The 21,997-nt window shown below is 42.3% G+C and overlaps 1 protein-coding gene across 1 annotated transcript; it reads right to left on the bottom strand.

Annotated features, from left to right (window-relative positions):
• Positions 1 to 17: 17 nt before the first annotated feature.
• Positions 18 to 21,552, bottom strand: NAA40 (N-alpha-acetyltransferase 40, NatD catalytic subunit). Its single transcript, XM_089652786.1, has 8 exons — positions 21,395 to 21,552; positions 11,878 to 11,973; positions 11,740 to 11,792; positions 9,969 to 10,064; positions 6,429 to 6,587; positions 1,545 to 1,628; positions 425 to 502; positions 18 to 349 (listed from the first exon to the last, which is right to left on the bottom strand). Exons 1-8 carry the CDS (start codon positions 21,398 to 21,400, stop codon positions 211 to 213), a joined length of 711 nt encoding a protein of 236 aa, XP_089508912.1. The 5' UTR covers positions 21,401 to 21,552; the 3' UTR covers positions 18 to 210.
• Between the last annotated feature and the right edge of the window lie 445 nt (positions 21,553 to 21,997).

The raw sequence follows: 21,997 nt of genomic DNA on the forward strand, positions 1-21,997 counted from the left end.
TATATCCTCACACTAGCTTGTTGGGTTCAAAGAGAATTTATTTATTAATAAAAGGACTTGCAAAGGTGCAAGCCAAATGGACGCGCACAAAAGTGCAGTATTTCAACAACACTAAAATTTAAAAAGGAAAAATAAAAAAAAAAAATAAAAAAGACAATTTTTTTGTCCATTCAAAACCACAAAAATCCACATGTCCATCGAAAGGTATGTTCAATGGCAGCAGCCAGCACACTGTCCTGAATGTGAATGAGAGGTGTCTCCATACTTTGTCCTGCGGCTCAGAATCTCATAAGTGCAATCATCACTGCAGCACCCCGATACACTGGGAGAGGTCTCATCTATCTCAAACCTGATGGGAAAAGTAAGGAAGGCATAAAAATTGGGAATAAGGAAAACAAACATGAGAAGCAGTAATCAGACTTACTGTAAAGCATCTCTGAAGAACTGGTAAGCCCCATGATTGTGTTTAAATACTGTAAGGACCACTTTCTTCATCTGTGTGCTGTGGGGACAGGTAGGAGCAGTGAGAGAAGCTCACAAGAGTACTCATAAAGATAGCTACAAAACAATGGAAGTCTACCTTCCAAGTCATAGGGAAGGATCAAGAACTGTGCAACAGTAGAGTAACAGTATGAAAATTCAGTATTTTCATAATGGCAAAAGAATAATCAGAGGTAGACCTCTGCAGTCAAAAAATTATCTTTAATATGACTACATTAAGTGCTAGCCATACACATTACTTTTCCAGAAAAATCAACCAACCATTTTCAACCAGCTTCTGACTGCACTGTTATAATCAGAAAGGTGCCTGCAACAAGTTTTACAAGTACTGTCATTTAGCTAATAAACAGTTTGTGACAGGTTACCTTGATCTGTTTGATAATGGTATCATTGTTCTAGCTAGGAGAAAAGGTTGTTGACATTGCTAGAAACTTCTCATGCCAGCCGCAGCCTTTGACAGCTGTACTCTGATATCTGTCAAAGCACATGACTGGTCCTTGCAGTAGTAGATTTGTCAATCAAGTAAGCTATAGCATAAATTCATTTTAATGAAAAGTTTCAGATTTGTCCCTATAGGCGAGTATACTTTTCTTTAAAGGCTCTATCTAGTTTAATTCCACCAACATCTTCACATCATTGTACATATAAACTCCATTAATAGGCATATTAACTGGATACGGAACATAGAAACTGTAGAATTTATTGGAAAAGACAGTAGATAACACTGCCTTTGCAGAATCATAAAAAGGTATGCCAAGTTTAGGAGAACCTTTCCTTTAAAGCTAAAGTTAGTAGTACACAAGGGGGGGGGGGGGGGGGAAGAGGATTAAACGCACGCACGCACGCACACACACACGTCAAAAGAAACAGATTACTACCTTCATAGATTCAACTGTACACAGAAATTGGGGTCTAAATGACTGAACCATGTATCATGCAGCAAGGGTCACCAACGTTCAGACTGTCTATTGACTGAATATGTATGAATAGATAGAACAGTATAAAAATGCAGGAGGCACAACAGGTCCATTAAATACACTCACCTATTCGCCATCAACTGTAAGATTTGGACCAGAAATTTCCCTACTCCTTTCCTGCGGACACGAATTTCTAACTGTACTTCATAACTAGAAAAAAAAAAGAAACATACAGTGGGGAACTAATTGAATCAGCAAAAGCACAGGTACACAAAAACAAAAAAATGATACTGCAATAAATACCAACATGTAATTTACAGTGCATCGTTGCACATGCAGACCATGTTTTCTAGCACATGTAAGAGTGAAAGGGGATGGGTCAAACGATAAGACTGGTAGTGATGCCTAAGCAGCTGTAGCAATATTTGTTAAGAATATTTAAACCAGGTAAATAAAAGGTTGTTTATTTTGCTCCACCAGATCGCTGGTGAAATGCAGGAATCCTGCAGATCTGTCTGTGTATCTGTGTGCTCGTACCTTGTACAAACAGACAGATACATTCTGACAGATAGACACAATGACCTACCACAGCGTCGTGGTAGTTCATGGAAAAATTCAAGCGGACAGCCGCAACGGCTGTCAGGACTTGTATTTTTCCATTCACAGAACTCTGCACAGCCACATATTTTAAACATTATAAACAGCTAGTGGGGGAGAAGATCCACTGCTAGCTGTCACATGGGAGGTTTGGAGGTGGTGGGGGGCTGGTTTCATAATATGTTACACCCTGAATATGGTGTTATGAAAAGTGAACTTATCCTTTAACCGAACACAGTTAACAAAATACATCATTTTGGCAAGAGTGCTAGCAAGACAGCAGATGAACACATGGGGAGAGTGTTTTTCAGCCCAGCATTGCTTTTATATACTTGGGCACCCAAACATTTAACTGACAGAACTCCAATATTCTGGGACTCCTCGTTCCTGAACCTAAATCATGCAAACCTGCCATCAATCCCATCTGTTTTACACCAAATACATAGGGCAAGTATACAGTATATCTTAATAGGCAGTAATGCATTCCAGTACACAAAATAATCTCTGGTTAGGAAGCTACAGATCAAGAGTATTGAATTAAAATTCCCAGAGGTCCAGTTAATATAATTTTCTTCCAGTAGGGGTTTGAAACTTAGGTTTGTGCTAAAACTCAGATCCTTCACATCACAGCTTCATATCTCTACCCTTAAAACACAGTTCCCCCTTTACATCAGTGTCCTCATTCCTCCTTAAAATCATAGCGGCTTCCTTTTTCATCATTGCACTCCCTTTGATATAGCAGTCCCCCCTTTACCATACAGCCCTCCCGTTTACATCACAGCCCCTCTTTAAATCACAGCGCCCTCTTTTACTTCACAGTCTCCGTCTTTTATCGCAATGCCTCCTTTACATCACAGTCTTTTCTTTACTTCACAGTGCCCCTTAACATCACAGTCCTTCCATTTACATCACAATGCTGCCCTAAAGAATATCTTTTATGATTATATCATCTAGTGCAGATGAAAGATTCACTTCAAGGGCCTAAATCAACAAATGGATATATTGCACTGTAAAAGTGCAAGTAACTGAAAAGTAAACTTTATTAATTTCACAATGGAAATTCCGGATTAAAAAAATGACATTTACTATCAATGTATTAAAATTTTCTACATCACAATCAAGCTATTCAGAAAAAATCTGGGGGAGCTGGAAACCTCTGTTTCACAGAAAAAAAAGAGCATATCCATTTAAACTGAAAAGCACCTAAATCAACTGAAAAACACTGCTTGCTGTGCTAGGATTTTGCTCTGTTAAGAAATCTGCAGGGAAACTAGGACTTCTGGGAGTCAATCTCCTGGGACTCCCTTCAGCTATCAGTGGTAACTCCTTCTGTCAGTCATTCACATCATTACAGGATACAGTAGTGACATAAAAGTCAGAAGGAACCAGGGAAACTTGTGGGAGACCCAGGAGATTGCTACTCTTTGAAATGTCCATTTCCCAGCAGACATACAGTATTATAAAGATTTCTACTTAAAGTGTATAGCGTAAGGGAGAGTTAGAGAACCTGTCTTTTTTTGCCACCTGTGTCCTATAAGGGAGATTTTCCTTCAATTCCTGTCTTATAACCAACACAGGAAGTATTGTCCTCATTGGAAGATTTTACCTCTATTTACTCTATTACGGTTCAACCCAAAATTTTGGAATTTCTTTACTTTCACTTTCTGTTCCATCGATTTTGCTTTCAAAAGAGTATTACAATAGCACATGAAAAAGAAAGTGCAGTTTTAACAGAACATATGGCAAATAAATCATGTAAAGCCTAAACATGAACTACATAGGATGTGACAATGGTGTATGAACAAATTCCAGTACATAGTCATCCATCATTCATTTCAACTATGCTTTGTGTAACCAATCAGTGAGGGAACATCTGAGCTCAAAACCCCCGCCAGCCACACGGTGAGTCAATATAAAATGCCTTATGGCCCTTTGACCAGTATCAAAAAAAGAAAGAAAAGCATAAAGTTGCAAAGAACAAGAAAAAAAAAAAAAAAGGGAAGGAAAAGAAAAAGAAAGAAAAGGAGGTGCACTCTATCCAGCCAATAGGATAACATTCATTCCAGAAAGAAGTCGACAGATATGTGATCCAAGGATCCCACGTTTTGTCAAAGAATGTCAATCATTTAGCAGTGCTGAGAGCGGTTTATTGACCATAATCCATGATAGCTTGGCTTTCAGTAATTCAACAGCAGGGGCAGACTGACCATTAGGGAACTCGTGCATGCCCGAGGGCCCGGGGTCAGGAGGGGGCCCTATGAGATGCCCCTGGTACCTTTCATAGGCTTTTTTTGGTGTGGTTTGAGTGTGGGCAAGGGCCCCATGATCCCCATGAGTTGTCAGTCCGCCTCTGTTCAACAGGGATTTTTGGGGATCTCCAAGGTCTAGCAATAGATACCCTGGCAGACACAAAAATAAAAGCCATCTCCTAGTCTGTCTGGTCAGTTCTTCTGTTTACTTTCCCTTTCAATGGTAAACAGGACAAATAGAAGGGGTGAATCTCCCCATCAGGGCACAGACAGCAATAAACACTGACAGGTGTTCTAATCCCTCTCCACTGCCTTTAGTTACATTTTAAGGCTCCATGCACACTGGGCATTTTTACAGCTGCGGTTTTTGGCTTTTGAGGTTTTTTTCTACAGCTAGTAAACCCCCCAGCATGTTATCCTATGTGTACATGTACACAGACTGTAATCAACACTTTTTGGCAGCAATGTTTTTTGCCTGGAAAAAAGACCCAGGACTAGTGGGTTTCTAGAGGAGGTTTTAAGCTGTAAAAATGCCCTAATGCTGAAAAACACGGCAAACTGGCGTTTTTGGACTTTTTTTGACCACAAAAAAAAAAAAATGGAAAAAAAAAAGCTAAAAAAATGAAAAAAAACAACGTGGAAAAACCCCGCTAAACGCTAATGCGAACACGCTAAAAACTTACATTTTTAATGTGACTTTACACAGCTAACGTTACCAGCGTTATCAACCCCCCCCCCCCGCCCCCCGTGTGCATGAAGACTAACAGAGCAGTTCAGTATTTGCTTTCCTATTTTGAAGGCACATTTGCTTCTGAAACATTTGTGTAATATCAGGGAAATGAAACATAAAAGATAACAAAATTGTAACAATAGAGATTACTGTCCCCTTCCAAAGGTATAAAGTCTACTACAGACAACAGATCAGCAGGCAACCTTTTCCAAGGGGCACAAACAGCGACAGCTCAGGCAGCTCTTCCATCTCCAGTGTGCAAAAAAGTGTATTTGCTTTGGAAGAATAAATCACTTTTAATGTTGGGTGTCCTACAGGTGTGTATATTGCTGTGTTATATAAAACTATTAGAATAGTTTCTCACATTTTAGAATGAGGTGCCCTTTTAAAATTATGGACAGTCTCAAGGCACCCCATTTTATTATGGGGTGCCTCAAGACTGTCCATAATTTTAAAGGGTGCCTCGGGACGGTCCATAAATTTTAAAGGGGGCCTTGACTGAAAAAAGGTTGAGAAACACTGCCCTAAACAACATAAACGTGTAACGGAGTTCAGTGGCAGAAGAGTTTAGAGGCAGAAAAAACCCCACTGCCAGTGCCTCCAGGAGCAGTAGAGTTCTAGGTGCATTTAGCACTTGAGCCTAAATTTCTTTCAATGGCCAGAATCAATTATTTATACTGGCTAATGAAATGTGACTAAACGCGTTACACACTTTTACAAGCGTTTTTTTAGCCAAATTGCCAGGAGGAGGTTTCCAGGAGAGTTACAGAAAACATTCAGTGTGCATGAGGCCCTTTTGAGGAAGTAAAAGAATATTACAGGCAAAATACAAACAGAAAGTAGACCTTACAGGCACAGCTTATGGTCATGTTTATTGCGAACGCATTTCACAGTGTTAATTCTATTGTTTCTTTCAGAGTTTGCAATTATGTTCAAGTAAAAAAAAACTACTGCGGTTTAGCCTTATTCATTGGAAGTACTATTTACAGTATAGTGAAAAAGGATTGGATATAGATATGTCCTTTGTACAATACATGTAATAACTGGATTTTTTTTGTTATTGATATGCATGCCGGATATATACTGGAAAATGTTACGGTGGGATGGCCATCTGTGTACCAATATTTTGTAATGACTAAAATATATGAATATATAATGGCAAAAAAAAAAAACAAACACACACACACACACACAAACATAAAGCCAGCCATAAGTACCATGAATGGGCAAAGAGAAGGATAGGAAAGAGATTATTAGAAGGCAAAAATCAATCTGTGAAAACCAGTGCAACCAACACTGTATCACTTGCTTTAAACAGATAAAAGGTGAAATGTCAGTGGCCGGGGTTGGCCATTTTACATTACTCCTACGATGTAAAAATATCCAGCATGACATTACTTTAAAAAAAAGCATATACATCAGCTGCATTCTTACCAATAAAGAACCTCATCTCCACACTCCACATCAAATCTGAAGTGCACAAATGCGACAGGGGCTCCAAGCTCATCTCTTGCAATAAGATACCAGGCGCGCTCATCTGTCAGTTCCTCTCGCTTTTCTCTCTCTTTCCATCCCCATTCACTTTGCTCATAGCTGTAATCAGAGAAAAAACATTCTCTGTAGATACTGCAACTGTCGTGTCGTCTTTCGAACCCAGTAAGCATCCATTTCATTAAGATGATAAAGGTCTATCACTTACGTGTGCACAAACTGTCTGTCTATATAAAACAATTGCTAGTGCAAGGTAGCATTTCATTATTGTACACCACAGCAGCACAACTTCTGTAAATTGGGAAGAGGATTCCCTTACTATTATACAATCAGACAATGGTACAGTTTCAATATGTAAGGATAATTGCAGTGTAAGAGTATGCTGGCATTCCTGAATGTAGAAGGCTTAAAGAATATGTAAACTCAACATTTCATATTCCTTATGAAAAAAAAAAAAAAAAAAAAAAAAAAAAAAAAAAAAAAAAAGGTATCCTGTTCTCTTTGTATGAAATCCCTGGTGTTCCTGCCAGTCCCTCTGCTTTCCCGTAAAAAAACCTGACCACAGTAGGCACGAGAGCACAGTGTGGTCAGTTCACTAGATGTGCTGGGGATTGTGCTTTCCTCCAATAATCAGACTTCTTCTCACCCCCCCCCCCACCCACATAGCCAATCAATGGGCCATGCTGTCTCTCCTCCATCTCTCCAAGAGAACAGAGGGTATGTAAATCACTTATAAAAAAAAAAAGGGGGGGGGGGTAATCACAAATAATTTGTCTTTAATTTTGATTTTAAACTGAATGGGTTGTTTTACAAGCTAAGGAATTACATATACTTTAATGTGTTTTCTAATGGATTTCTGTGCTAAGTGTCCTCCTAGGACATTTTATTAGCAAACTGCGACTGAAAAATATGGCTAGTGGTTTTCTCCTAAAAATATATTAACTACAAATATACATACATCACACTATTGACCATAACGGCCCTATTTTTCATGTGTGGCCAACCATAAATATACTATATGTAGCTTCTGTAAAATGAGTACATACATTTCTACCATTTTTACCGTTTAATGATTACAACTTGTGTTTTAGATTCTCTAACCTAGCTAAGTTTATATTTTACAGGCTGGTTTCCACAATTTCTGCATGCCGGATGTGAAATTGAAATGAGGAAAACTGCACACCCTGTAATGCCGGAACTGCAGTGTGCCAAAACTTGACCAAGACACGTCAGCACTAACTGGTGGTGAACTTTAAAAAAAGATGCATTTAGGGAATGGTCATAATAAAAAAAAAGTCATCACTGTACAACTTTCTGTGATTGAAAACTGACAGATATGGATGACAATTTGTATATTAACCAGGTGCAAACTTTGGACTTCTACACAAGCCCCTAAAAAATATCATCGTACACAGGGCGTATGTAGAACCTCCAGTCCTTCTGCCTTGCTGCTGGGACCCCCCATACCAGTACTCAGCAATTCAGCTCTGAATAATCAAAGCTGCATTTCTGAATACACAGAAAAGGTCATCGCAACTGAAGCTGTAAAAAAAAAAAAAAAAGTCTGACAATGTTTAACAACAACATGCCTATACAGAAAGATACAAAGAAACATGGTTTCATTTTGTATTTGTTTATTCATCTACAGATCAGAAGGGATGAACTTCAATCTGCTGATGAAGTCAGTTAAAGCAACCTGAAAAGTAAAGTTTTTTTTTTTTTTTTTTTTTTTTAAATTTAATGTTCCTCTGTTTAACCTGTCACTAACTCTTAGTTTACTCTAACCACCCCTTATTTTCCTTTTTCATTCAATTATAATTTTCCCAATTTTTTTTTGTTTTGTTTCTATTTTATTACCTAATATTTTAACTTTTTTTGTTTGTTTATTTCATTAATATTTTTACAACTGTAATGTAAAATTGTTTATTTCTGTAATATTTTTTCCAATGTGATATATACGTATCACATTGGAAAAAAAAAAAAAATAAAAAAAATAAAAAATTTGAAAAAGACTCACTGTACTTCATTTGTAAATAACTTTTTTTTGTGCCAGAATCATAATTTTTAGTATCATTTTAAACAGGACAAATTACAGAATAAAAAGCACACTTTAAGTAACATGATTTATTTTTAAACGAACACTGCTCAAAAAAATAAAAAACAAGTTTTAAGTTTAAGTGTCTGAGGATTGCAAACAAAAAATAAAATTGTTGCAAGACAATCCTGAAAAGAAAGCCTTGTTTGTACAAAAAAACAAAAAACAAAACAAGCACTGTAAGTTATCACCAGGTAAACATGTCCATATCAGAAATGCAAAAATTGCTTTGGTCCACAAAGGGGTGAACAGGTGTGAGAGGCAAAGTGGTTAATGATTTCACCAAATACCTCGGTTATATTTTCCTATAGTTTCCTAAATACCGATCAATTGTTTAAATATCTTCCCTTCGCCTGTCAGACATGTTCTCTTAAACTGGTTCTAAAGCCATAAGTTTTTTTACCTTAACACATTCTATGCATTAAAAAGGTACAAAACCTTCTGCTGCAGAGGACAGTCCCCTGGCCCCCACTAATACTTGAGCCCCATCTCAATCCAGCACTGTGCAAGAGAGCACTGGCTCTCCCGGCTTTCTCAAAACTCACTGGGTATATTGATAGCAGTGAGATCCATTGGCTCCTGCTACTGTCAATCAAATCCTTTGATGAGGGAGTAGGGGTGGAGACAAGCCCCACACTCTGTGTCTATAGCCACAGACAGCAGTGCTTGGAAGCAGGCCCACATTAATGCCCCCCGAAGAAAGCAACTTTCTATTGGGGCACTCGCCAAAGAGTGGGGACCCCCCCAGGAAAAAAAAAAAAAAAAAAAAAAAAAAAGAAGAGGATCAGGACTGCTCTGTATAAAATCACTGCATAGAGCAGGTAAGTATGACATGTTTATTACTTAAATTAAAAAAAAAAATGGAAACTTTACAATCACTTTAAGCTGGCCAAACACTTATTGAAAATGTGTCCGGTTCAGCAAGGAGCAGCTGAATTTTCGATAATTATGTGGCAGTCCCCTCTTGACAGAAGTTGATCAGACAGGTCTTTCCTGTCCGTTAAGGTAAGGGGAGGGGACATCAAGGTGGGGGAGTGGGGCCCTTCTACCACTGACCATCAATGTAAAGGAGTTTAGAGATACTTCTCTCACTGACCACCAAGGTTCAACTTGCTAATACGAATAATCTGTTATTTTTAGCTGAAAAATGGAATGAAATGGGGTTTCCTATGATGGAAACAGTGTTCAAAGGGTTCCTAGGTAAAAAGGCTGCTCTAGACAGTTCGTGAGTTTACGTTTTACAGAATTTCAGAATAAGAATTTGAAGCTCATAATCTATGATTGCATCAGGAATGGCACTTCTAATGGTAACATGTCTGTATGACTGACAGAAGCTACACCTGGAAAATCTGTACCTTCTGAAATAACAGTATGAGGATTAAACTTACAGCAGCTGCATATTTGTCTTTGTGAGTTCAAATGCCCAGTCAAGAGTCTTCTGGTCCAAATCTGTTACTCTGCTGCACTCAATTGTCAGATTCAACCTGATGGGGTGAAGAATAAGCATATGTAATAAAGAAAACACGTACAGTGTATTCAATAAGGAGCTCCATTCTCAAGTGCAGTAAGTCATAGCAAGCAAGTAGAAACTGATGTACAAATTAAAAATAAATAAATATATTTACCTTTCCGGCAGCTTATGTTACAGCTGCTGGGAAAAATGGAAACTGTACCTTTCCAAGTATTCAACCCCTCAGATGGGTTCAATACCTACTACCCCCACCAGTAGTGGTTCCAACTATATATATATATATATTTTGACATAAGAGCCTACAGGAGGAACCACAACCTGTAGCGGGAGAGCAGGTATTCTACACACCCAGAAGTGTGAAATGCATGCTGCAGCTGTGGAGCAGTGAAGTGGCAGCTTTTCTACAATCTGTGGAAAAGGTAGGTTTATGCATCTTAAGGTGAGTGAATCCTGATTGATTACTACAGGTTTGCTTAAAGTATATGTAAACCCTCACCTTGTAGAGAGAGAGGGAGAGAGAGAGGGGGGGGAGAGGGAGAGAGAGAGGGGGGGAGAGGAAGAGAGAGAGGGGGGGGAGAGGAAGAGAGAGAGGGGGGGGAGAGGAAGAGAGAGGGGGGGGAGAGGAAGAGAGAGAGGGGGGGAGAGGAAGAGAGAGAGGGGGGGGAGAGGAAGAGAGAGAGGGGGGGGAGAGGAAGAGAGAGAGGGGGGGGAGAGGAAGAGAGAGAGGGGGGGAGAGGAAGAGAGAGGGGGGGGGAGAGGAAGAGAGAGAGGGGGGGGAGAGGAAGAGAGAGAGGGGGGGGAGAGGAAGAGAGAGAGGGGGGGGGAGAGGAAGAGAGAGAGGGGGGGGGAGAGGAAGAGAGAGAGGGGGGGGAGAGGAAGAGAGGGAGGGGGGGGAGAGGAAGAGAGGGAGGGGGGGGGAGAGGAAGAGAGGGGGGGGGGGGGAGGAAGAGAGGGGGGGGGGGGGAGGAAGAGAGGGGGGGGGAGGAAGAGGGGGGGGGGGGAAGAGAGGGGGGGGGAGGAAGAGAGGGGGGGGGGAGGAGGAAGAGAGGGGGGGGGGGGGGAGGAGGAAGAGAGGGGGGGGGAGGAAGAGAGGGGGGGAGGAGGAGGGGGGGGGGGGGGAGGAAGAGAGGGGGGGGGGGAGGAAGAGAGGGGGGGAGGAAGAGAGGGGGGGGAGGAAGGAGAGGGGGGGGGAGGAAGAGAGGGGGGGGGAGGAAGAGAGGGGGGGGGGAGAGGAAGAGAGGGGGGAGGAAGGGAGGGGGGGTGAGTGGGGGGGGTGTGTGGGTTGTTTATTTGGAAAGGAGCTGAGGAGGTATTGGATGGGGTTGTGTCAGGACAAGCTTGATCATTGGTAGAGAGCAGGCTGAGTTCTCAGCACAGCTAGAGAACTGACCACACTGTGCTCTCATGGCTACTGTGGTCAGTTGTTTACTTGAAATCAGAGGGACTGACAGGAACACCAGAAAGCACACAAGAAATAAAGCACAAAGAAAGCAATACAAAGAACAGGATACTTTTTTATACAAGTACATGGTACAGCAGGGACAGGTCAGTAATATAAAATATTGAGTTTACAAACTCAAAAAAAAAAAAAAAAAAAAAGGAAGAAGGAGGAGCACATAGGAATCAGAACTTCAATTGAACAGGACCGTCCCCTAAACTATGCCATTTGTAAAATGTTTTAATCTTACCCATTTCTGTCAAATTTCTTAAAGACAGGGAATGCACCAAGTGGGTCACCAAGCTACGGAGAGAGAATGACACAGAAATGAATGAAATAGACAAGTAACTTAAAAAAGTAACATCTCATATACAGAGATGGCAGTTACCTGGTTGGCAGCTTGCACCTTAGCAAGCACAGCAGCCATGGCTGCACGCTCCTCTTGGCGCTTTTGCTTCTTCTCTTTGGCTCTTACAGATTTTCGCTAAGACAGAAATAAAAAATAGTGTAAATAGCGGGAGAGTTTCCACTCATTGTGCATAGCGCAGCTCATTCACTTGAGCTGGCTGCCCTACATGCTACAAATGTCCCAAAGAAGCTCCACAACCCTTTTTGGAGCGCAGCAGAGCAGGACATGTTTTGCTACCTAGTAGTGCGTTTGCCACATGACAAAAAGCGCAGAAAACGCATGCCTGCTATCCGTGCTTGGGGTGCCATTAACAATTAATGACACTGCAAGTATAACGCGCGTTTGCAGTATGTTTCCGTAACACGTGGCAAAACACATTCTCATTGCACCTTGATGCACATTTCAGAAATACCAAGTGTGAATGGAGCCCAAGTGCTCATTCACACCAGATTTGCTGGGCAGCCTTGCCCCAAGGCAGTCTCCAAACACATTGTTCACCCTTGTTCCCTATTATATCTGTTTATACCACCGCAATGCAGTGATGTTGTGGGGAAAAAACAGCTTAATCAAAAAATAAATTGTGTAGTGCTCAAGACATAAATAAATATTAATATATGAATAACACATATAAAATATACAAAACTGTAATAATATCACAAATAATGATCTAATCCCAATAAATCTAAGTGATCTCTCAATAGTGCCTTGATCCCTATTGGGATCCAAAAAGTGACCAACCAAAGTGAAAAAATAGTGATCATTTATTTATTTCAGGTACTTATATAGCACCGTCAATTTACGCAGTGCTTTACATATATATTATACATTCACATCAGTCCCTAACCCTCCAGGGGCGTACAATCTAAGGTCCCCAACTTATATTCATACATACTAGGGACAATTTTTTTTTTTGACAGGATCCAATTAACATTAAATTAACAGCATGTTTTTGGAGTGTGGGAGGAAACCGGAGTACCCGGAGGAAACCCACGCAGGAACAGGAAGAACATGCAAACTCCAGGCAGGTGGTGACGTGGCTGGGATTCGAACCAACGACCCTAGTACTGCCAGGCGGAAGTGCTAACCATTTAGCCATAAAATATATCCAAATGTGATATTTATACAATAAATGTGCTCACAACTACCCCGATCCTTGATTAGCATCAGTGACTGATCATAAAAATCAGTAAAAAAAAAACCAAACAAGTGTTCCCAGCACTGGGGGATATATAAAAAAAAAAAAAAAAAAAAAAAAAAACAGTGACTGATCAACCACAATCAGTGATTAACAAACTGGGGGATAAATTATACAAAGGGAGCAGTGCTTCAAAAAAATCACATAACATATACTAACATCAAACTCTCATCCCAAAAGATAATATACCCCAAAATAATGTAAAACACACAATAGAACTAATATAGATGTATCAATCACAACACATGAAAAAAATCCAAAAAAATCTAACAAGATTAGTGCATATAAACACAGGTGTGCCACAAATCATAAACGTGCAGATGGTGCTGTGGATGTGCACTACAGCCGCTGGTGATAAATCCAAAAATATCTGAATTGCCTCCTCACCGGGACCCAATGGGCCAAATAGCTTTTGGATCACCACTGGATCCTCCAAGTGCGATATCCCTTTTAATGGACTCCTTCAGGTAGCAGCATAACACCACATCAAGGTTCCCCTTTAGGTCTGACTAATACAGCCAACTCCCACAGGACTCATAATTAAGACATGGAAGAGAGAGCCTGCATAATGTAAAACTAAGGAAGCCAAAATCCTTTTGGTAGAATGTGTTCACACAGTGCCAACAGCTTGCAGTACTCTTTCTGCACAGCCTTGTGTGGCACAATCACCACATCACACTGCAGCCAATAAAACTTAAAAAAGGTCTAGTTCAACTTTTCCAAAAAAAGTACAGTAAAGGGGCCCCAGTAGATATTAAAAGCTTGTGTGGTTTTGTCATATGCGCCTAAATACTCATGTTTAGAGCTCATTCACACAGATTGACATCACTGACCCCTGGGCAGATTCCACATTATTTTCTACAGAATTTCTTTATTCCCCTTCCCATACCATTGTATAAGGTGGAGACTGTGCTAAATAATAGTGCCCTCCATAGAACAATAGTGCCCTGTCTTTCACACTCAAGTGTGGTACCCAAATTATGAATGGACACTCTATACCAGAGCTCCTACATCCACCAACACAGCCTCAGATCTCAGGTGTTCACTATACTTTGCTGCCCTCCTTAGACAGGGGTGGCCCATAGGCATTACATACAAAAAAAACAAACAAACAGAGGGCGCTCCAGCTTAGTACATTAACCTCCCTGGTGGTATTCCCAAGTGTAGCTCGGGGTAAAGTTTCAATACCAAAAGCGGTAACCCCGAACTACACTCGGGAATACCTGTAGCATTGCTCCGGGATCTCTTCTGAACTTACCTTGTCCTGCGCTCCCGCGATGTCCCTCCTGCAGCATCCCCAGCCATCTCCTCCGGCCGATGCCGGCATCCATCTTCCAGGTTCCGTTCCCTGCGAGCTTCGGGACGTACGGGGAACAGAACTGGCGGGAAATTCAAAAACTTTAAGAGTCATTCACTAAATACACTAAAATCTGATAGTAAAACATTACTGTATCAAACCATTTCACATACATTTTGTCCTGAGTGCTTTGTCCTGTGCCCTGCCTGCATTTTTACTGTTCTTTCTGCCTGGAAAATGAGAAATGTCCATGGCGTCCAAAAAGCGTCCCTTTAGGTCAAAATCGATTTTAGACCAGCTAGAGAACAGCGATAGTAAATTAGAACCACTTGCAGAATTGAGTGATAATGATTTGTGGGGAAATTCGTCATCAGCACTGAAAACGATTTTGCGACTTTGCTCAGTGATGTGCGAACTTGGCGCTATATTTCAAATTTCAGTGTTTTTGGTTTGATTATATTATTGAATTAAATTTATATTATAATTTATGATTTTGTGTTTAAAATTTTATCATACCCGGGATGTTTACTAGACTCTTGTTCGGACAGATTTCAGTGAGTTATTCCTAAGAGTTACAGGCCTACAATAAAAAAACAAAATTTCCATGCAAAAAAAATGTACCGCTTTGAGCACAGAAATACTGACATAATCAGACCGCTAGGGAGGTTAAAGAGCCTATTACATTAAAGTGTAATTGCAGTGAAAACCTAACTATGCTTAAATCGACTCCCACCCCCATTCTAAGCCTATTTATCTACCTTATAAAAGGGTAAGAGGTCTATACTTACTTATTCTGAAGTCACTGTGGTCAGGTCATATGATCTCTCAGCAGCAGCTTCAGTGAAAAAGGAGAGAGCTACGACAACAGCTGCAGAGTCTAAATGATGACGCCACCCATAGACTTAGTATGGGGCATCCACTGTCGGCTGTCCCTCCTCTACACTGAAGCCAGCGCTGGCAGCTGATCATGTGACCAGACCAAATTGACTTCAGAATAGGTAAGTATAGACTTTTGTCCTTTTACAAGGTAGATCGTATAGGTTTAGAATGGGGGTGGAAAAAGATTTAGGCTTAATTATTTTTTGAATGGAATTACCCTTTAACTTATGACACCATAACATAGATGATTGCATTCACAAACAGACCTAAGAAGGCAGCTCATTACAAATATCCAGGTAAAGAATGGCCAGAACCACTGTACATGCCTCCAGAAGGACTGGGAAGATGCACAATGGGCCTGCAGACACAGACACGTTTCAAGGGTGCCCCTCTGAAGGACACCCTTGAAATGCATCAGCAGGCCCTTGCAACATCAACCAAGTCCACCTGAAGGCATGTAAAGTGGTTCTGACCATTCTTTACCTGGATATTTGTGATGAGCCTTCTTCTTAGGTCTGTTTGTGAGTACAATCCCCTAATTTAACCACTTGACTACTGGGCACGTTTACCCGCTTCCTGCCCAAGCCAATTTTCAGTGCTCCCACACTTTGAACGACAAATTGCGCGGTCATGCAACACTCTACCCATATGAAATTTTTATCATTTTTTTTCCCACACATATAGAGCTTTCTTTTGGTGATATTTAAAAAAAAAAAGTTTTTCTTAGTTTCGATTATAAAATATTGCAACCAGGTAACATTTCTCCTTCATTGTGCGTTGATGAGGCTGCACTGATAGGCAGCACTGATGGGCATTGATGAAGAGGCACTGACTGTCACAGATTGTCAGCACTGATTGGCACTTTTGGGGCAGCACTGATCATCAGTGTAGATGTCTTTTTTTCTCAGTTTCCGGTTATCGGCGGTACTTTCCTCATGCTGTGACAAAGTGAGGAAAGTACTGTTGATAACCTGCAAGTCTGATCACATGGTGATCAGCAGTGATTGGACACAGCTGATCACCTGGCAAAAGGCAGCTGTGATTGGCCCTTTACCATGTCATGTGATCAGCTATGTCCAAAGGACACAGCGATCACAGAAAGCGCCCGGTGCGCAGGTCTGGGAGGATGTCATATGACACCCTCACAAAACTGGGGGACCGCGCTGTAGCCATCATTCGGCTATAGCACGGTAAGGAAGTGGTTAAACTTATCAGTAAATAGTGTCATAGGTTAAAGTGGTTGTAAACCCTTACATATACCCAGTGAAGTGACGTTCTTAGGCGATACAGAGATGAAAGAAATCCTCCCACATAAGTTGTACGTTTGTCTGCAGTATTTTCTTCTCTTCAGCTGTTCAAAGTGCAGAATTTATACAGCTTGTCAGATGTCAGAAGGGGACAAAGAACTGAAGTTACACTTTGCAGAGCTCAGTGAGAAGAGTTTTGAAAGCTGATTGGAAAGGACACACCTCCCTCCAAATAACTCACAGGAACAGAGCTGAAGCTGTCAAACTGCTCTATGTCCCTCCCCTGTCACCATTTCTCTCGGTGTCAGGAAATATTTTCAGAAGTGACTATGTCCAGAGGAGGTAGCAGACAGAAATGACACTTTGTGCTCTTGAGACAAACACACACTACAGAGGGATATGCTTTGTTCATATTTTATGTCTGAGGTTTACAACCACTTTAATACACAACAACTGTCTCCATTTTGGTCCCAGGTCTGCTCATTTTGCATTAGGCCATATTCATAACTAGAATCCTCTGAAAGAACAGAATATCCCATTCACTTGGCTGGGCTGGCTATGTGCATCAATCACACGAAGGTCCCCTTCACATGGGAGTCATCCATTCAGTCAAGTTTTTTGCTAAAAGAAACCAAAAAAACAAAAACTGATTCAGCACTTCGGCAGATTCAGATTACTTAATTTAAAGAGGTTTTAATGGCTGTGCATGAAGGTAAAAAAAACCTTCAGTGTGCAGCTCCCCACCCCCCTATACTTAACTGAGCCCGATCCTTATCCAGTGATGTGCACAAGAGCAGTGGCTCTCCCAGGACTCTTTCTTCATAGACAGACACAGCAGCGAAAGCCATTCCCACTGTTGTCAATCACACCCAGTAAGGAGGGAGTGGGACTCAGCCATGTTGTGTGTGTCTCATAAGGCACACAGAGGTGGATCAGGAGCGAGCACGTGGAAGTTCCCCCATAGAAAGCAGCTTGCTCTGGGGGCACTTGGCAAGGGGGAGGGGCCACGAGCGCTGGTGGGGGACCTAAGAAGAGGAAGATCAGGGCTGCTCTATGCAAAACCATTACACAGAGCAGGTACGATGTATTTGTTATTTAAAAAAAAACAAAACAAGCCTTTAGAACCACTTTAACATCAGTCTGCACATCCATCTTCAGTTCACATCAGTCTACATCCTTTTTTTTTTTTTTTCTTTTCTTTAATTGTTGCAGGTACCAGAGGCCCATAATGTACAGGGATTGGACAAAAATATTGAAACACTACATGATTTGTAGGTGTGAAAGTGATAGCAAGTTTTGCGTTGAAAGCAGAAGTGATTTTGCTTCCGCTGTGTGATGAGACACCTAGCTAACAGGTGGGAAGCCTCACTATCGTCATTCACTGTGTGTGCTGCTAGCAATATGGAGTCATATCAGAGCTTACTGAGCTTCAAAGAGGACAAATTGTTGGTGCCGCTTAGCTGGTGCCTTTGTGACTGAAGTTGCACATTTATTTTCCGTGTCACGAGGTACAGCCCTGGTTAAACATTGACAATGACAAAAATAATTTACCTTCTAGGAAACATGTGCAGTCATCATTGCTTTGCACAAAAATGGATTCACATACAAGGATACTGCTGCTACTAAGATTGCACCAAAATCAACCATTTATCGGATCATCAAGAACTTCAAGGAGAGAGGTTCAATTGTTGTGAAGGCTTCAGGATGCCCAAGCAAGTCCAGCAAGCACCAGGACCACCTCCTAGGGTTGACTCAGCTGCGGGATTGGGGCCCCACCAGTGCAGAGCTTGCTCAGGAATGGCAGCAGGCAGGTGTGAGTGCATCTACACGCACAGTGAGGTGAAAACGTTTGGAGGATTGCCTGGTGTCAAGAAGGGCAGCAAAGAAGCCACTTCTCTCCAGGAAAAACATCAGGGACAGACTGATATTCTGAGGACTGGGGTAAAGTCATTTTCTCTGATGAATCCCCTGATTGTCTGGGGCATCTGGAAAAAACTTGTCCAGAGAAGAAAAAGGTGAGCGCTACCATCAGACTGGGCCATGCCAACAGTAAAGCATCCTGGAGACCATCCATATGTGGGGTGGCTTCTCAGCCAAGGGAGTGGGCTCACTCACAACCATGAATACAGAATGGTACAAAAGCATCCTCCGAGAGTAACTTTTCCCAAGAACAGTTTGGTGATGATCAATGCCTTTTCCAGCATGATGGAGCGCCTTGTCATAAGGCAAGAGTGGTAACTACGTGGCTTGGGGAACAAAACATTGAAATTTTGGGTCCATGGCCAGGAAACTCCCCAGACCTTAATCCCATTGAGAACTTGTGATCAATCCTCAAGAGGCAGGTGAACACAAAATCCCCACAAATTCTGACAAACTCCAAGCATTGATAATGCAAGAATGGATTGCCATCAGTCAGGATGTGGCCCAGAAGTTGATTGACAGCATGCCAGGGCGAATTGCAGAAGTCTTGAAAGAGAATGGTCAACACTGCAAATATTGACTCAACTGACCGAGAGACAAAAGGAAATTGTGCAGATTGTGACCCGGAACAAGAAAACAACTGCTGCAAAAGTGACTGCAGAGCTCAATCTCAGTCTTCAGTCACAGAGGCACCAGCAATTTGCCCTCTTTCAAGCTCAGTAAGATCTGACATGACTCCAGATTAATAGTAGAGCACACAGTAAAATGACGAAAATTGAGGCTTCCCACGGTAGCTAGATGTCTCATCACACAGCGGAAGCAAAAGAATGTTCCATCACTTTCGCTTTCAGCACAAAACATGTTGTCACTTTCACTCCTGCAAATCATGTAGTATGTCCATATTTTTGTCTAACCTCTGTATGAAAAAAAAAAAAAAAAGGTTTCTTGCCTAAAAACAAAGTGAAAAGATCTAAACGGATGCAATTCCTTTACACCCGTTCCATTTCAATGGATCTGGACATTGAGAATTCTGTTTAAAAAAAAAAAAAAAAAAAAAGGGAACTGAACAGACGTGAATGTAAACCAGGGCTCAATAAATCCCAGGCACCAGGTCACCATGGCGACTAGAAATTGCATCCTGGTGCCTGGGTTCACACACTGCCTACCGTTGACTTCAACGCAAAGGCGCTGCCCGTTGACTTCAAAAGCAAAGACGCCTGCCATTGACTTCAATGCAAAAACTCCTGTCAGAAGCAATCCTATGTGAACACTTATCTCTGCATGTCACTCTACCTATTACTTGTGAGTCTGGAACGCACCGCTACAAACTCACACAGGACCCTTTTCATAGTGGCACTCAAAACACAAAGCATGCATTGCATTGCATCTGTGTGAACCACCTCAATAGGCACACATATCTAGCCTGTCATGTGAATCTGTGCATTTGAAAACACATCCAGTATCGCATATGTGTGAACGGCTCCATACACACCTGGGCGTTTCGGGATCGCGGCAGAATCGCTTTGATTGCAAAACACAGGTTCATGTGCCATTATTTTGAATGTCACCTAAAAAATGGTGGTTTTGCCGAGATTGTCATATGGCAAATCACATTGCGTGAAGCTCGCCGCCCAAAAGCTTCCTTGCCCCAGGCACTGACAACCATTGACTTCAAAGCAAAGACGCCTGCCATTGACTTCAAAGCAAAGACTCCTCCCGTTGACTTCAATGTAAAAACTGCCGTCAGAAGCAATCCTATGTGAACACTTATCTCTGCATGTCACTCTACCTATTACTGTATTCAGGATCGACTGAAGCGGGGATAGCCAGCAGCGAGGCAGGCCAGTGAGGGAGTTGCAGTAGTCGAGTCGTGATATGACAACCCACACTGCGGTAAAAACAAAACAAAACTGGCTCCTAACTTTTATAGCTGGCTCCTAGATTCAAAGTACATTTGTTAAGCCCCGCTGTATACAGCTGATCATCCTTTTACATCGGTTTGTCCATAGAAATAGATTTCTGTCTGTTTTTCACCCACCAATAGACAGGTGAAGAACAGATGGAATGCCTGTGCTGTGTTAGGCTACGTTCACACTAGCCTTGTTTGCAAGCAGCAGACAGGCATTTGGGAAGTGTTTTTACCGTTTCCCAAACGCCTGTGAAAATTCTGCACATTGCAGCACATGGTGCTGTTCACACGGAAGCGTTAGCGTTGCGGCAAAACGGATGCTTCTGGTCGAGTCAGGAGGAGTTGAAGCCTCCTATTCAAGTCAATGGTGCCGCTCTGCAAATGCCCAGCCGGCGTTTGCGGTGCGGTTGCGGAGCGTTAACACCATTAAAACTTCATTATAGGAATTTGTGGGGTGTTTTTTAACGCTTGGCAAACAGTTAGCAACCGCCACTAAACCGCGCATGCGGCATTTGCAGAGCGTTAAAAAAAAGCTTCGCAAACGCCGGCCCAACGCTTGTCAAACACTATAGGGGCATGTGGCAAGAGTTGGAAAGACAGTCAAGTGTGAACGAGCCCCTAAAAGGTCCTAAAGAAGCCGCCGTGTCAGTCATGTGACCCCACACGTTGGGCAAAAACTTCTGAGTGCATTTGGGGCTCCATTAAGAATGAATGACACAAGGAGGGTTGCTCGTGCATTCCTGCACCGCGCAGATGTGAGCGCAGCCTTAAAGGGGCCATCCCCACACACAGATGTGCACAGGCCAGGCTCAGGCCACATCTCAGGAACTCCCAGTCACTCCTTGTATTCTGCCCACACAGGAGGGAGCCAGGCACACAACTTTTTGTTGCTCCCCCCTCCATATACCCTGCACTCAGGGAAGTTCTGCCCCCCCTCCATCCCCAGTGCCCCTACCCACTGCACACTATGCCGGCACCCAGCCATTGATCAATCACAGCCCAACAACTACCCCATCCACCCAGCTCCCTCCTTCCCCCCTCCTCCTCACCCCCATGACGTAGCTGATGACATAAGACACTCAATCCCGGTTCGGTTCGGTGCTGGAGGGGCAGATAGCAAAGGGGGCAAGTCCGAATGATATCATCACGCACGGTGCCCAGCACGCCCCCTCAGCAGCTCCCCCGGCTGATTAGAAAGCGGTGAACCGCACGCGTGAGGTGCGTGTGCGCTCCAAGCCTCGCTGCGTATTGGCGGGGAAAAGGAAGCCCCGCCCGCTTTCTTTGAGGCTTTGTTTGGGTGAGAAGAAACGTGAGGGGAGGAGGGAGGACGGCGGAGGGCACCCCGGGGTGGAGAATGGGTGGGCTCTACATGGCGGGGAATGCTTTGTCACAGTCCTCTGTTGTTTGTAATGGGGAAGTGCGATGTAGAGATATCCCTCAGCTTCGCCCATTCACTTCATTGCTAACGTGCAGATAAAGTGTATTTATAGCCAGAACTTCCTGAGCTTTTCTATAGGTTATGAAAGGGTTAACACTTCTGGTTTTTTCCTCTGTCCCCTCACTTCCTGTCCAAGAGACACAACAGGAAGCTGGAAGAAATCTCCCGAAATCGGATGAATTTTACCACTTTAACCTCTTGCCGACCGCGCATA

This window comes from Staurois parvus, unplaced genomic scaffold (assembly GCF_062004578.1).
Source record: "Staurois parvus isolate SC_StPar_1 unplaced genomic scaffold, SC_StPar_1.0 ptg000694l, whole genome shotgun sequence".
In the NCBI taxonomy this organism is placed as follows: Eukaryota; Metazoa; Chordata; class Amphibia; order Anura; family Ranidae; genus Staurois; species Staurois parvus.